This window comes from Zingiber officinale, chromosome 5B, assembly GCF_018446385.1.
Source record: "Zingiber officinale cultivar Zhangliang chromosome 5B, Zo_v1.1, whole genome shotgun sequence".
NCBI classification, from domain to species: Eukaryota; Viridiplantae; Streptophyta; class Magnoliopsida; order Zingiberales; family Zingiberaceae; genus Zingiber; species Zingiber officinale.
The window spans coordinates 3,213,531-3,231,508 of record NC_055995.1 but is presented as its reverse complement, the minus strand read 5'-3'; the positions used below and the strand labels follow the sequence as shown (position 1 = coordinate 3,231,508).

The following is a 17,978-nucleotide window of genomic DNA, read 5'->3' as shown; positions in this document are numbered from 1 at the left end:
AGGAGAAATTGGTTTTGGCCTTCCAATGAGCTCGAGTCTCCCGTGCTCGCCCCGAACACACAACTCAAGTTCATCGATAAAAACTCATTCCACTAGAGAGTTATTACCGCACTACCGCACCAATCCCAAATTACATTATGGGCTCATTCTTATCATGAGTGTGTTAGTCTCCCTGTGTTTAAGATTACGAATGTCCACTAATTAAGTAAGTTACTGACAACTCATTTAATTAATATCTAGCTCCAAGAGTAGTACCACTCAACTTTATTGTCATATTGGACTAGGTCCCCCTGCAGGGTTTAACATGGCAATCCTTATGAGCTCCTTTTGGGGACATTCTCAACCTAGATAACTAGGACACAGATTCTTTCTATAATCAACAACACACACTATAAGTAATATCATTTCCCAACTTATCGGGCATATTGATTTATCGAGCTAAACCTCACCCTTTGATAAGTCAAAGAAATAAATATTAAATATATGTGCTTGTTATTATATTAGGATTAAGAGCACACACTTCCATAATAACTAAGGTCTAGTTCTTTTACTAAGTCAGTACAAAAAGAACTTACATAAATGATCCTACTCAATACACTTAAAGTGTATCAGTGTAATTTATTAGTCAAGATAAACTAATACTTAATTACACTACGTCTATTCTGATGGTTTGTTCCTTTCCATTTTAGTCGTGAGCAACTGTTTATAATTTATAGAGAACCAACAACATGATCTTCTAAGTGTGACTCCACACTCCATGTTATCTACTATATAAATTAATTGAACAATTATATTTAACAAATAAATGTAAACATTTGACCAATGTGATTCATTATTTCAAAATAAATGTGTACAAAAGCTAAACTTTTAAGTATACACTCCAACAGTAGGCTCGGAGTGCTTCCTTCGATCCTTGCTTCATGGAGAAGAAGCTGACGCTCGTCTTCTAATAGCGTCGGCTGCTGGCGAACTGATTTAAGAAAGTAGCTCGGAAGTCCTTGAAGTTGCATATATATCCGTCTGGCAGTCTTTTGAACCATCTCTGCACTAATCTGAAGAGGGTTGTGAGGAAGACTCGACACTTCGCCAAATCTGTGTACTGGCGAATTGTGGCCGCGTTGTCAAACTTATCCAGATGATCATCTGGATCAGTCAACCCATTGTATTCTCCGATAGCCAACGGAGTATAATGCCTCGGCAGTGGGTCTTGCAAGATTTCCTTTGAGAACTGCCGGTTGATCCGCTCGGGCGAAGCAGTGCCTCGGGGCACCTTGCCTTTTCGTGCATCCCGAACGGGAGCGTCGTACGAGGATGATCCCCTCTTCTAATTCGCTTGGGCTATCTCTGAGGGAGTTTGGAATAAGGCGCGACGGAAGGGGATTGGCTCGGGCGGCGCTTCGCCTAGCGTGTCGGTCGGTCTTATATTCTATCCCCATACGGAGAGTTGTTCCGTTCGGTCTTCTTGCCCCACTCACCCCCCGGCTGCCGATGTCACGGGCTTCGACGCTAGTCGATCAGCTAACACTTGTTGTTGTTGTTGCTCGATCATCTTTGCTTCTCAGGCTTGCGCGAGCATGTCGAGCTCTTCTTGGGTGAGCATCACCGTGATGAGTCGTCCAGCGTTCTCCATCTTCTTGGCTCAGATGCAGGCTACGTTCCCACAAACGGCGCCAAATATGATCCTATCCGAAAGTCGAAAAGACGAAAAACTGAGGATGTAGCTCTCCCGATGACCTCCTGTGGACTCCGTTCGGACCTGCAACACAGACTACGTCAGTGCCGAGTTAGGGAAGGGGTCAACGGCATTGGCTCTCCAACGCTCAAGTCAGTTACCGGCGATGAAGAATAAGACGGAGCAACAAGAAGACTGTAGTGTAAACCGTGAATATTACATACCTCCACCGATATTTGGACCCCCCCCTTTATATAGAGCTCCAGTAACGTATGTGCATGCTTCTCAAGGCGAGCACGCTTCTTAAAACTTTTCCTAAAAAGAATTGTCAGTAAAGTGTCCTTGACACAGTACCTTAACAGGCCGAGCATATCTCTGAAGTGATAGTGGAAGCTTCCGTCGTACAATTTTCTAGCAGTCCATGCTCGGTGTCGGCGGCACCAACTCCCAAAAGGATATCACTAGATATCATCAAGAATGTACTGCTAGGCCGAGTGGGCTAGCTGCTCGGTCGAAATTCCACCGCCCTGGTGCCCCGTCTGGTCGGTCGGAACCTCGCTATTCCTCAATGTGTGTCTACTCAACCGGAAGTCCACTTTGTCACTATTGAGGTCTGCTGCCAGGACGAGCTGGGTAGCCGCTCAGCTCGGCTTCTACACATTGTCTCCTTGAGCGTCGTTTGTTTGATTGCTTCCCATGTCAAAGACGACGGCGGGTTTGAGCCTTATCCTCGGTCGGGACATGCTTCGCCCGACCGAACGATACCATCTACGCGTTGACCACCTTGACTTTGACCTCTCTTGACCTCCACCGTGACCGTGGGAATGGGCCCCTCATTATCACTGCATCACTATATAAATTATTTTTTTTAATTATCTAAATATAATTTTAATACCATCAATAATATGTTTATATAATTATTATTATATTTTGAATATCGTATTAAAATTATTTTTTTATAACATGAATATTTAAAATATATATATATATATATATATATATATAATTAATAAATATAAAAAATATAAAAATGATAAAATTTATATAAATACATAAAAATATAAATATGTATAAAAAAATTTTGAAAATATAAATTATATAAAAAATATAAAATATTATTTGAAAAATAAATACTTATAATAAAATAAAATATGATGGAAATTTTATAAATGATTTAGGAACTGCATGAAAATAAATTTATTATGTAAAATGAATAAATTTATTAAGGATATAAATTTATTAACGATATATATATCAACTTTTAATTTTAAATCATAAATAAAAACAAAAAAACAAAAAAAAAAACTATTTCTAATTTTTGAATAAAAATTATAGAAACTAAAATAAAATTTAACATCCATAAATATTGAAAAATACTTCTATATAATTAGAATTCAAATGCGTTTAGCAAAATATTACTTTTATAATTAGTTTATTATTAGCATCAGCTGTTCGCAAATGTTGCCCTCCGTTTATTTTACCAAAAAACAACCTTTTTAATTTTTTAAATTTTTTAATATTTAATATAATGTAAAATTATGATTAAAAAATATCTTTTTTAGTGATAAACATTTGAAAAACGACTTTAAAAAATAAAAATGGTCTTTCTTATTCATATCAAAGCTCTTTATTTTATGAATATAAATCATTTTCAATTATACGAGTTAATTGATACAAGTTGATTGATCAAGTTAGGCCAACTAAGCCAATAGAATTGAGCATATGCAGTAAGCCATTGATTTGAACATGCTAAGCAAGTTGAACAAACCAAACGAAATCAATCTATCAGAACAAACCTAATGACTTGGTGAATCTAGTCAAGCCGATCAAGTTTATCAAACCTAACAAGTGAGACGGAGTCAAATGAGCTGAGCAAATCAATTAAACCGATTGAAAGAGGCCAAACACTGCAATCAATCTACAATTCAAATAAGTCATCCAATCCAATCGAACCACATGGGTCAAGTGATTTACTCAGATAATACAGGCCAATTAAGTTGGACGGCCAATTCAAGCCAAGCAACTTAATCAACCCTTTGTCCAAGCGAACAAGATGAAATAATCGATCTAATCAAATGGGCCTATACAAATCAAACTAACTAATCAATTTGATCTTTAAAAGACAAAAAAAAAAAAAAAAAAATACATGTGCACTAAACATAAAAAAGCATATATCAATTATTTTTTATGAATAAATTGCTTTCTAGTCAACAAAGGAGTGTCATTTAAAAACACCGCAAATCCTCTGAAAGAGAGACAATACTGTAATCTATACGAATTGCTTTTACAGAAAAATCCCTGTCAAACAAAATCAGGATCCATACTGCCATATAGATTACATCTATAGGCAAACAAATATGTTAACAATGTATGTCCGCATGTGTTACTTCCTCATACCAGTTATGCAAAAGGCAGAGTTTGAAGTATCTACAAGCTATTTCTCATGCAAGTCGAGTATAAAGTAGGTCAGCTTTAAATTGCCGATGATTTTAGGATTGCTTTCTTAAAAGATTAAAAAGTGAGTCATGATTCTGAGCTATTCCTTGCTCTCCTTTTGTAGTTTTCCCTCTAATATCCTGCCAATCAGCGACAAAGTAAATTAAGAACCGTATAATTTATAAAGCAGTCATCTACTCTCTGACGATGTGTACAAAAATTCTCGCCATTTTTTTTACTTACTCTGTGTAATGAAACTATGTGCTAATAAGACGAATATCCTGTGGTATATTCACTAATTCCACTCAAGGTTGGTACCAGTAAAAGAAGTTTTAAGCAACAAACCTGATTACCGGCCTCTATGTCAAGACCTGTCATCTCCTTCAGTAACATGGTTGATGCTGGAAGCAACCTCCTACAAGGGAACATATAGAAAAATGCCTCAGTTGAGTAATTTAGTTAGCATATATGTTTTCCTGGTATTGAAAAGGCATATATTTTGACGAACAAGACACGGGGACGGTTTAACTGATGCATTTGTCTACTCAATAACGATTGCAAAGCCATCTTTAAAGAAATTTTTTTGTTATTTGGATACTATAACAATGAGGACAACGGGAAGAAATTTAAACACAGAAATAGCATGACATCAAATAATTAGGAATTTGTGTATGAAGAAGAGCCAAACTGAAAGATAAGCAACTTGCAAAAAAAAAAAGATAAAAGGTAAATAGGCTTACAGAGGTTATGCCCCTTCAAGCTGGCTATTTGCACCATATAAAAACAGACAACACGGAAACAACTTGTAAAAATATAAAGAGAAGATTCAAGCAGTTGGAAAAATCAACCTCTTCGGTTTGTCAGCTTTTGCAGATTTTGAGACGACGCCATTTTTTTCTTTTAGGATTCTACGCTGATGATACTTATCTATTGATTTGGCATGCTGTACTTGCAACAAATCTGGCTTTGATAACTGTTGAATTAGAATGATAATCAAAGTTGGTGAAAATATAAAAGCAGTAAAAAAAATGGCATTAAATGAAAAAAAAATACATATTAAAGTGAGAAAGAAAATTCCAAAAGCATAGTGAAAAGTAACTTCTGCCGGACACTGGAAAAGCTTATGTCCCACAGCCAGCAAAAGAACTAAATCAACAAACCAGAAAAGAATAAGTTTAAGCAAGAAAGACATGATCACACGAGTTCAAAATATTGTGTAAGCTACACCAATCAATTAGGTAATAATATACAAAGGCAACCAGAGCACAAATACCAAACAAGATTGACAACACAAATAAATTGTGCATTTCACTTCAACATTTCACAATTCTTAAAAAGTCAAATGACATCAACGTCACTAACTACAATGTAACTTGCTCATAGAAGGTCCCAAGTTTGACAAATTAAGATTGCATTTAATGGTGAAGACTGAAGAAGGCAATAGAGATAAAATTGAAATCCCTTTTCTTATGAAGGTTTTATGCCCATGACCAATGTAACCAATTAATCATCGTATAGTGCATGCAAATAAGTTGAGTCCTCTCTTAATGCGTTAAGTTTCAAGAGATACTAAATGCATGATCATCTTTAGGAAATTTGACATGAAATTACCACAGAAAATATATTGAATCATTATAAAACTTATCAAAGAATGAACTTAAATAACTGACTGATGCCTAACTAATTCAAGCATCTTGAAATAAAAAATGTCATTCATAATTTCAAGTTGGACTGCCAGTATATAATCCCGTTTGCATTAGTTTTTCCTAATTCATGTTTGCAACATGAATTCAATACTTGAGTAACTTCTGTCTCCATCTCTATAAAATGCAACATCATCGTGATATTCTACAACCACATGAAATTAATAGGTATTCAATTCTGCACTAACATCCAGTGATATATTGCTAATTTTTTAGACTTTCAAGTAGTTGCAGTGTTAGGAATGTGAAGCATTTGACCATTTTGCTCAAACGAACTAAAAATTTAAATAGAAAATAGGCATTCTTAAAACTAATAATGGAAACAAGGTAGAGTTCTTACCAACTTGATAATAAATCATCCATATATGAACAGATAAATAAAACATCATCTACAGATCATGTGAGATAAAATGTAATGTCAATGGATAAAATGAGCATTGACCAGATGGAGTAATTATAAAGAGCGACAACATGATAAAATGTAATGTCAATGGATAAAATGTAATGTCAATGGTCTACAAGATGCATGCATGAGAATAATGTGCAGGTACCAAAGTATAATAGTAGTTGAGCTACATAAAGTGCAGCAGATAAGTGTAAGGTACAGAAAAATGCATATACATGTGAGTATTGACTTGTATTTGCGGAATGAGTTTTGGTGGTACCAGATTGTGTGCTACAAAAGGATAATATACAAAGTGTTTTATAGATTGGTATTGACTGATAGAATTTCATATTACACATTGTGCTATCTAATTCTTACTCCATGTGAAAATCCTAGTGTTTTATCTAATACTTGCTCCACGTGGAAATGGGATAAATGCTGAATTATTGATGTCAGCAGTGGGTCAAATTTCTAATTTGCTAAAATAAAGTATAAAACTTACTACCTTAAGTTGAGCCCAAATAAGTTGAGTCCTCTCTTACTGTCTTAAGTTTCAAGAGATACTGAATGCTTGGTCATCTTCAGGAAAGTTGACACCAAATTGAAAATACAGTGAATTATCATAAAATTTATCAAAAAGTGAACTTAAAACTGACGTGTTTTGGAATAAAAAATGTGCCATTGCATAATTTTAGATTAAACATCCAGTAACTAGTTTCTTTTGCATTAAATTTTCTAATTTAAGTTTAAAACATGAATTCAGTACTTGAGTAACTTTTGTCTTCACCTCTCTAAAATGCAACATCATCAAGTGAGATTCTACAACCACGTGAAATTGATAGGAATTCAATTTTGCACCAATCATCCAGTGATGCATTACTATTTTTTAGACTTTCAAGTAGTTGCATTGTTAGGAAGTTGAGCATTTGGACTATTTTGCTCAAAAGAGCTAAAACATTAAACAGAAAATGAAAATTCTTAAACTAACAGTGGAAACAACCATAGAGTTCTTACCATCTTGAATAAATCATCCGTACATGAATAGATAAATAAAACATCATCCATAGATGATGAAAGAGAATCATACCCTTTCGTTTTCTTTTGAATAAGTGATTTCTCCCACCAATGAAGATGAACCATTTTTACTTAAAGGACTTGAGTTTCCAGTAACCCTGTCTGTTAGAAAAAAGGATAATTAGGTTTAAAAATTATCTACAAGTTAAAATAGTAAGAATCATTAGAAAAAAAAAACATTTACCAGATTGAGTTAAATTATATGTTGTCCTAGTGCTGCAGTCCAGCATTTCTTTTATATCGTTATGGATGTGTGTCTCTCCAGCCAAATTATCTATCCTGTTTGTCAGCTGTGATATAAAGCAATGGTTGCGTTAATATAATGTAAAGAACAAAAAGCAGACAGAAGAATTGCTAGCATAATACAAAGAAGAGAGGTATGTAAAAGGTTGAATATATTAAAAAGATAAGGGAATAAAAATTTGCATATGGGCAGAAAAAAAATCAACCTAACAGATGAGAAAAGAATGATGTTTCATTATGTATAAAAGAACTAGAACATTACCCCTGACACAAAATAAATAAATAAATAAATAAATAAATAGAGGCTCGAGTAGATTTTTAAATTATAAATTAATAATTCCTACAAATTTCAAATTGTGTAATTTCACATAATAGAATAATGTGTTATCGGAGAACAGATGTTGAAAAAAAACTAACCCTACTATTTTCTTCGAGATGAGTGGCTTCCTTAACAGATGGAGGAGGAAAATTGGACTCATTATCCATGATGCTATTCAAAGGACTTGAGCATCCACCAGTGATGTCTGTGAAAATGGAAAAACCATCAAAATGTTGTTGGTTAGTTAAATAGAGAAAAAAAATGTTATCGTATTCAACAATAAATTATACCTGAATCATTTATAAGCCCTGAGGTACATGAAGGACCGCAATCAGAGAGCACCTTAAAATCTTCTTGGATGAGTGTTTCTCCATGTAAACTTGCAGGCATCTGATCCACCAGCTGTGGTATAGATGTAAATAGATAATGAGATCATTGATAAAGAGAAAGCAAATTCATAACCGTAAGTGCAAGTCCTCTGTGGTGTGTTGTGTGTCATATATAATGAGATCATTGATAAAGAGAAAGCAAATTCATAACCGTAAGTGTAAGTCATCTGTGGTGTGTTGTGTGTCCCTGCATGTGTTCAAGCTTAAACTGCACTACATATATAAAATTCAAGTCCAAAAGAACAGAAAATTGAGAAATTATTTGTATTATAGCATGATAAAATGTAATGTCAATGGTCTACAAGATGCATATATGAGAGAATGTGCAGGTAGCAAAGTATAGTAGTAGATGAGCTACATAAAGCACTGGAGATATGGGTAAGCTACAGAAAAAAAGGACATACATGTATGTGCTGAATTGTATTTGTGGAATGAGTTTTGGTGGTACCAGATTGTGTGCTACAAGAGGATAATATACAAAATGTTTTATATGATTGATATTGACTGATAGAATTTCATATTAGATGTTGTCCTATCTAATCCTTACTCCATGTGAAAATGGTATAAGTGTTGTATTAGCATTGGATAGAATTTCTAATTTGCTAAAATGAAGCATAGGCAAGGTCACATTCGTGGAGTTTGCAGATGACTCTACCACTAATATGACTTGTCTCAAAGGATAAAATTTCAGCTGTAGCTAGGTGAATGACATGGCAAAAGGAAATGTTCATAAAAAAAAAAATGCAAAACAATAGTTGACAAAGAATAGAATCAAAACTATTGGAAGAATGAATAATTAATCAATATAATGATAACCTGATAAATGTAAAAATGGGATAAACAAGAGAAAAATGAAGCAGCATCAACAAATTCCAACTATTAGGAATTGAGAATGAATGCAATATCATAATCTCAATTAAACCTGAAATTCTACTTGTTTGACATTAAGATTGATAATCCATTGAATGATGAAAGGATTGTAATTTTCCTTAAAGAGACAAATGGATTCTGATATGATAACATAGTCTGAATAAAAACTCTAGTTCAATGTTCATAATATATATTCATTGAGCTAAAAAAGATGTTTGAAAGAATTACAAAAAACAGTTCTTAATTTTCACATTGAAAATAATTTCTACCCTTGTTAGTTAGCTTATCAAATTCTTGGTCAAGTGAAACAGATTTGGCTGCCTGAGAACATGGAATCTAGAAAACAAATTTAGACACTAGAATGACAAGGTGGAGTCCAATCATTGCCTCACTGACATTGTAGCAATTATGGGTATGCAGGCTGCCCATAGATAACTAGATAACTAAGCAATTTGGAACCTGGAAGACAAACATAAAAATTTTCAAGGCATATACTCTTCAGCACATGCTTATGATTTCAGCTCCTGAAAAAACACGATACTGCAACTTGAAAGACCTTTCTAGTACTAAGAAAGTTGAAACCAGTTTATGACTCAATTGAACGGTCTTACCGTAACAGAATCCCCTGAATGAAAATCTGCACGTATGTTACTCGAATTAATTTGTGAAGTTGTTAGCAGGTCAGAACCACAACAATCAAGCACAGGTCCCAAATCTAAGGAGCTTGATTCACCAACAACTGGAAGTCTATGGCATGAACAGTAAGACCTAAGCTCCTCCAGTTCTTTCTTGAGTTTGATAACTTGGTTTTCCTCCCTTGTGAATGCTTCACTGAGATTATGCACATTCTTTTCTGATTCCTGATAGTAATCGAACACCCATCATTTATGAAACCACATGGTACAGTAGGAAAAAAATGTCTTAATAAATAATGAACATGATAGGTAGTAAAAAATTTAATGAGGAAGTTGGTTACATCTTATCATTGAAACATTCATTAAAATTAGAAAGCCATAGAATATCTAGCAACAAGAGGAAAAATTATCTAAACCAAAGTATCACATAAAATGGAGATATGAGGAAAAACAAGAGTAGTTATTAGTACAATAAGTTTCTGCTTATATTGCTTTAGAACAGTCCATAGAGCCTTGGAGAAATTTCGCATAATCTCATCGCTCCTTGCCCGTCTTTGCAGCTCAATAAGAAGCTCATCATTAGTGGGGCATACTGTAGTTGGAGCATCAATGATCTCTGGAGAAATAGAGGAAGATTGTGGTACTACCATTTCTTGAAGCTGTTTTTTTGCATCACCTACAGGCCATCAATAGCTTAAAGAATAAATTATGGAAGTAATAATGCATATCCTAAATGACATAGCCTGAATATCTTTTGGCAAAAGACATACATGAAAATGAAATAAAAACAAGACTTCAAATGAAGTACCTTCCTCAAATGTGTTGAATACTTCATTTCGGTCGTTTGCACTTTCTGCTTCAACATCCTGCAAAAAAGAGAAACAGGAATGAAACATCTACTCAAGCAGTATGCTTTTGTCAGTCAATCAGCAAAATCTAACAGCAACAGGAATGTAAAACTGCAATAAGTAGCTGAACTACAACAATATGAAAGCCACAAAAGACAAATTAAACATATAAGCAAGTCTGATAAAGCTCAACAAGTGAAGTTAGAAATAAGGCAAGTGTAGATGATAATATGGGCATGCAACAAAAGCTTTTTTTTGGCTTTCAAAACTAATATCATACAAAATTGTTGAAACGGGCAGATAAGATGATGATTAATAGTTTTAAATATAACAAAACATAATGTAAACTTATCATGAATGAGCGCCATTTGAAATTTAATGTAAAATGATCAATATTTGCTCTTTTTATTTATTTTCATACCATTTTGACTTTGTTGATCGAACAATCCTACTACGACAAATACAAATGTTTTGACCATTCAATCTCCATAATAATGGCAACTTTTGACAACTCATAACAATTTATCATTTAACATTGTACGTTACCCAACCCATCAAATCTGTACAAAAGAAAACTTGCATTAGAGATGGATTAAACCTGCAATTCTTATACGGCCATGCGTGGATGTTATGCTATTCCTTACAGCATAAGCAGATCATGTGACATACAGATACCTTTTAAAAATTAAATTATGATTTTAGGCCAACTGGATGGAAAATATGTATGTTTTCATAGATATAACATCTCTGTTTCTGTATGATTTAAATTTATTTCATGAATCTCAATTGTTTTTTTTCTCTAGCATTTGTTAATGATGTTTATACTCGGTGCTAATTTCCAACAAAATGAATATAGAAAAAGGATTGTGTGATGTCATACTAAACTAATAATGACTTTTGAATGAAACCAAGATTAGAGCCTTGTACATGATAAATACTAAATACAATAGCAGAAGGGAAATGCATCGATCTACTTGGAGAACGAACATTCCAGAGTGCTCTATTTCATATAGCAGTATACTAAATTTCAAAATAGTCAAAAAAATATCAAATACCAGTAGAGTTTCTGAGACGTTAATCTTCCTCCTCTTACAATGATCCACAAGTGAAGATGTGCTTCTTTTTTTACTAGGTATGATTAGAAGCTCTTCAACACAGGTGAACCTGAATTTGCATAAAGTGAAGTTTGAATTTTAATATATAATCCACAAAATGAAAGAAAAAAATATTTAAATATAGTCATTTACATGTATTCTGTAGATATGAGAGGATGCTCATGAAAAGAAAAAACTTATAATTAGATTCTGATCATCAAAAGTCATGATTCATCTTTGCACCCATAGAGTTCAAATGACTTAAATGTTTATCCTTTGGAAATTTTTATATCAATAAATACAAAAACATGCAGCAATAGCTTCAGAACAATTAGAAGATAACAAAATCTTGAGATAAATGAAAAATAAAATAGGAAGATCAAGGTATCACTATACTAGGATTAGCAATGTAAAATTTCTATCAGATAGTAATATAGATGATGCTCCAGAGAATAAAAGATTTTTTTTTTCATAGAATTAAAATGTGTTCATGATGTATACAAACTCCAGAAACACACTATATTTAAATGCTACTGAGATATAAAGTTATATTGTGGACTGGTACATCACCAAACCATGCCTCTATATATGAGCTATCACAGTAGCAGATACTAACTTTTCTTTATAACTGGTTCATCTGAATTTAGCGCCAGAGCAAGTAAAACCTAGTCCGCTAATCCTCTCTTTTGATGCTTAGTGATTTTATGTTAACTAGTAGCTTTTCACTTTTCTAAATCAATTTAATTGCTCATTTACTAACAAGTTGGCATCAAAAATCCAAGTTTCTTATTCCTCTCAATGATGTTCATTTATGATCTTCCCACTGTAGGTTTGGTATAGGCAGCATTGATGCTTAGTTACTTTATGCTATTAGTACAGCTTTCCACTTTTCTATACCAATTCAGTGGTTCATCCTCTCTCAACTTGGTAGCAAAATACTAGTTTCTTATTCCTCTCAGCATTGCTCTTATATCTTCTTCCGACTATAGGATTGATATAGCAGACCTGGCCACCCATCAAATCCACAATTCAACATGATTTCCTTACATATCCTGACAACCAAATGTCATCTCCGGATAAAAGCATTCTCCAGTGCTCACGTTCATCAATGTGTTCCAATAGTCTGCCATGATCTTGCCCTCCTCAAGGCAATTGAGATCTCACCTACTTTTTCAAATAATCATGCAAAATTGTATAGCATTGCTATGGTCTTAGGCAAGAAGTCTCACTAAGGTAGAACCTGAGACATCTTGAGAAGGTGGAGCGCCATGAAACCAGATGAATATGCAGGTGACTTACGTTTATCAACCAAATCGACAAGGATCGCATGTTAGCTAAAATCACAACCTCGTGAGGCTTAGCCAACCACCTAAGGTCACACGGTGATCACTATTGTGTGCAGTCACCAGCTCTAGCTCACACTTCGAATTTGAGGGTGTTGCCCACATGTATCCTAGGAGTTCTAAATTTGTACACATCTAATTACAAACAAAGCACAACTTATGTTCTTAGTGGGTTGGGCAGCAATCTACATCTTCTAGTCCATAATAGATCTACTTGATTTGTACGAGATTTGGACATACCTTGCCACTTAATATCAAGTGAACTTGCTGGTTAGTTTACTGTTTTCCCTTTTCGACCTCATATTAGTTATTCTCTAGATGAATAATAGATGATGGATGCCTAATATTCATGTAGCTAATTTTACAATTATATTTTAATTTCGTCATTATTGCATGTTACTATTGATAAGCTTGAAAAAAAATTCAGTTAAATTTGGTCAGGTTGTGAAAATTGTTGAGTTAAATCAGGTTAGGTCCTGTTCCTTAGGATTTTCATATGAAACAAGTTGGACAAACCTTGCTGCCATGGATCCATACATCAAAATCGAAAAAAATCAGATGACATCTTTTTAAAATCAAATCAAAAGGAAAAGAAATATGAAACACAAATCATGATCAACGAAGTTGAGGCTACCTTAAGAATAAGAAAGAGGAACCTTATGGAAATAACATGGAATAAATTTGATCTAATTCATGGGAATTTCACAAACATCCCATTCCAAAAAAAATAGAAAGTTACAAAACAATAGGGACTTTTTCAGAGATTAAATGTAGTTACTAATTCATTAGCTAGCATGTACAGAATGAAAAGTTTATTCTCAATTCCACAAGAATTTTTTGTCATATTGATGGCATACAAAAGTTTCAGGTACAGATGACAATAAGTTTTCTATGATTCAACACCAAATCAAGTTGGCCTATGCTGATTAGCATAGGTACATACTGTTTCTCACATTCAATTTTTTTAGTATATCAATTCATAACAGTACCAAAATTTGTTAATGAAGAATAATCCATGTTTTTTTATAAGAAAACATTACCAGAATGTGATCAGCTGTAGCCAATATTAACAGCAAGAATTTCCAAATCAGATTAAAGTGAACAAAAGCTTCAACAGTGAATAAAATCAGCTCAAATAAAGGTACTTATCATTTTATTAAGAATTCAAAAATTGAAGATTCATCACAAAAAAATGGAAAAGTGGCATACTTTATTTTCATGTAAGGAGATGCTTGTCTCAATAAAAAAGAGGTATCTGAATAATCATCTTCCCCAAGTTTTACTGTCAAAATCTGCAAGAGAGAGCAAATCCCACCAAAATAAACAAAATGTCTAGGATTATCAACCAATGCACCTACCAAGTTCACAAGAGTATTTAATGTGGATATTCACCTACTCCAGAAACTGATAAGTTAATTGGTCATAAACATCCTAAAGAAAACATTGATAGTAGCAGTGTAAGAAAAATTGAAACCAAACTGAAAATTTGTTATTTTTCAAATCTGTTGAAAGCAAAACCTAAAATCTCGTATCTTGGGAACCACGAGTTAGGCCTTTATATAGGAAAGAAGATATACACCAAAAGACAAAAAATACCCCTATAATTATTCTAACACTCCCCCTCAAACTTGTGAATATAGATCATATGCACCAAGCTTGTTACATATGTAGTCAACTCGGGGACCTCTAAGTGACTTAGTGAATATATCTACTAGCTGATCATGTGAGTTGACAAAACTAGTAGATATTTCTCCAGAAATGACTTTCTCTCTAACAAAGTGACAGTCAACTTCAATATGCTTTGTCCTCTCATGGAAGATTGGATTTGAGGCAATATGCATAGCGGTCTGGTTGTCACATATGAGTGACATTTGTGTAACCTCTCCAAACCTTAGTTCCTGAAACAACTGTTTTAACCATATAAGTTCTTGACTGGCAATAGTCATAGCTCGATATTTTGCTTCTGCACTGGATCTTGCCACAATATTCTGTTTTTTGCTTTTCCAAGAAACAAGGTTACCTCCGACAAATATACAAAATCCAGAAGTAGATCTTCTATTAGAGAGAGATCCTGCCCAATCTGCATCAGAATACCCCACGACTTGAGTATGTCCTTTGTCTTCATATAGAAACTCTTTCCTGGTGCACCCTTGATATATCGAATAATGCGAGTCACAACATCCCAATGTTCTTTGCACGGAGAGCTAAGAAACTGACTTACTACACTTGCTGCAAATGAGATATCGGACGAGTGACAGTAAGGTAACTTAGTTTCCCTACCAATCGCCTATACCGTTCAGGATCTGAAAGAGGCTCCCCCTGATTTGGCAGGAGCTTGACATTATGATCCATGGGATTGTCGACTGTCTTTGAGTTTAACATTCCTGTTTCTTCCAGAATATCCATTGCATACTTCCTTTGGGATATAATGATCCCATCTTTAGACTGTGCCACTTCTATCCCTAGGAAATATTTGAGTTTGTCGAGATCCTTTGTCAGAAAATGTTTGAAAAGATGTTGTTTTACTTGTGAAATCCCAAGATGATCATTACCTATGATGACAATATCATCAACATAAACCACTACATAGATGCAACCAGTAGATGAGTGGCGATAAAAGACAGAATGATCAGCCTCGCTTCGAGTCATGCCAAAATGTTGAATTACGGTACTAAATCTACTGAACCATGCTCTGGGTGACTGCTTGAGATCATATAAAGATTTCCGCAAGCGACATACAAGACCAGAAGACTCCCCCTGAGCAACAAAACACGGAGGTTGCTCCATGTAGACTTCCTCGAGCAGGTCACCATGCAAGAATGCATTTTTGATGTTCAATTGATGAAGGGGCCAATGGTGAATTGCAGCAATAGACAGGAAAAGATGCACAGAAGACATCTTGGCAACAGGAGAAAAGGTGTCTCCATAATCCAATCCAAATACCTGAGTATAGTCTTTAGCGACAAGACGAGCCTTAAGTCGATCAACCGTGCCGTCTACACCAACTTTCACCGTAAACACCCACCAACAACCAACCACTAACTTCCCAGGAGGTAGAGGAACGAGGTCCCAAGTCCCACTGCTCTGTAAGACACTCATTTCATCAAGCATAGTCTGTTTCCATCCTGGATGGACAAAGGCATCACCTGCAGTCTTTGGAAGAGAAACAGACGACAAGGAAGACAGACAATAATAATAGGATGGAGAAAGACGATGATAGTTCAAAGAAACATAGTGAGGAGAAGGAATACGAGTGGAACGCATACCCTTCCGAGTGCAATAGGAACATCAGAGTCAGGAGATGGGACCGAAGGAAACGGCGAAGGACTTGGCTCCAAAGATGAGCCCACGACAGTGTCGTTGGTCGACGATAAAGCAGAACGAGGACGACGCTGATAAACCTGCAAAGGAGGAGACAAGACTGGAGATGATAGAGGCGCCTCCAGAGGACAAAAGATAGTTACTGGTGCAGGTGGAGAGTGAGAAACCTCGGCCTATGAAGCGGAGGACCAAAAAAAGAAACTGACTCAAAAAATGTGACATCAGCAGAAATGAAGTACCGACAAAGAGTAGGGGAATAACACTCGTACCCTTTCTAAGACCGTTGGTACCCAAGGAAGACACACTTATGAGACCGGGGAGAAAGTTTGTCAATGCCAAGATCAAGAGCATGAGCAAAACATATAGAACCAAAGACCCGAGGTAGTAGAGGATGAAGAGGCTGATGCGGATAAAGTATCTGATGAGGTATTTTACCCTAGAGAGTGGATGAAGGCATGCGATTGATGAGATAACATGCAGTAAGTATGGCATCACCCCAAAACTGATGAGGGGCATGAGAATGGAGAAGAAGAGTCCGAGTGATCTCAAGGAGATGACGATTCTTGCGTTCTGCAACCTCATTCTGTTGAGGGGTATGAGGGCAAGACATACCATGCAACACACCATGAGATGTCAAGAAGTTACGAAATTGAGTAGATAAATACTCGCGTGCATTATCACTTTACAAAGTTCGAAGGGAAGTACCAAATTGAGTTTTTATTTCTAGAAAAAAAAGATTCAAAAATAGAAAACAATTCTGAACGATCCTTCATTAGATATAACCATGTACAACGGAAAAAATCGTCTATAAAAGTAACAAAATACCTTGACCCATTGTAGAAGAAACACGACTCGGACCCCAAACATCAGAATGAACCAAAGCAAAAGGAGACATAGCCCGACTCTCAATACGAGGAGAAAAAGAACTACAAACATGTTTACCTAATTGACAGGACTCACAAGATAAAGATTCTAAGTGAGAAAGACTAGGATGTAACTGTTTTAACTTATTAAGACCTGGATGTCCCAACTGAGCATGAATAAGTAGTGGAGAGGCCGCCGCCGAACCAACAAAAGAGGGTTGTTGAAGCCGATAGAGCCCATGAGATTCACATCCGAAGCCAATCATCCTCCCCGTACTCCGATCCTATAAGGAAACAAATGTATTAGTAAAAGAAATGATACAATCAAGAGATCGAGTAAGTTGACTTATTGATAATAAATTAAAGGGAGCGCCGGGAACATAAAGAACATTATGAATGGAAAGAGATGAAGAACGATGAACAATGTCAATACCCTGAGATTGAGTTTGGGAGCCATTGGCCATGGTGACCATTGGTAAATTACCAGAAGTAGTGAGGGAGGAAAATAGGGATTTATTACCAGTGATATGATCGGTGGCCCCAGAATCAAGAACCCAAGGACCCGAAGAACAAGATATGCAAGCAAAGGAAGTACCAACGTGTGCAATGGTAGCAATGGAACCAGAAGCATGACGATCCTCAAATCATTTTAGAAAGTCAGTATAGGAAGATGTTGGAGTCGAATCCGGTGTTAATTGTGAAGTGGAAGCTGAAGAAGCAACAGAACTCTGAACGATCTGAGCAATACAAGGAGGACGACCATGTAGACTCCAGCACTTATCA

At 35.3% G+C, this 17,978-nt stretch overlaps 1 protein-coding gene across 1 annotated transcript in view; it reads right to left on the bottom strand.

Moving 5' to 3' along the window:
- Positions 1 to 3,918: 3,918 nt before the first annotated feature.
- Positions 3,919 to 17,978, bottom strand: part of LOC121983925 (kinesin-like protein KIN-6) — a 28,767-nt gene continuing 14,707 nt past the window's right edge. Inside the window, exons 9-20 of the mRNA XM_042536623.1 lie at positions 14,221 to 14,303; positions 11,630 to 11,738; positions 10,535 to 10,592; positions 10,197 to 10,402; positions 9,703 to 9,951; positions 8,123 to 8,234; positions 7,931 to 8,037; positions 7,455 to 7,560; positions 7,284 to 7,372; positions 4,957 to 5,081; positions 4,454 to 4,523; positions 3,919 to 4,248 (exon numbers count right to left, since the gene is read on the bottom strand). Coding sequence (XP_042392557.1) covers positions 4,162 to 4,248; positions 4,454 to 4,523; positions 4,957 to 5,081; positions 7,284 to 7,372; positions 7,455 to 7,560; positions 7,931 to 8,037; positions 8,123 to 8,234; positions 9,703 to 9,951; positions 10,197 to 10,402; positions 10,535 to 10,592; positions 11,630 to 11,738; positions 14,221 to 14,303 — 1,401 coding nt within the window. The 3' untranslated portion in view covers positions 3,919 to 4,161. The remainder of the gene's footprint in view (positions 4,249 to 4,453; positions 4,524 to 4,956; positions 5,082 to 7,283; positions 7,373 to 7,454; positions 7,561 to 7,930; positions 8,038 to 8,122; positions 8,235 to 9,702; positions 9,952 to 10,196; positions 10,403 to 10,534; positions 10,593 to 11,629; positions 11,739 to 14,220; positions 14,304 to 17,978) is intronic.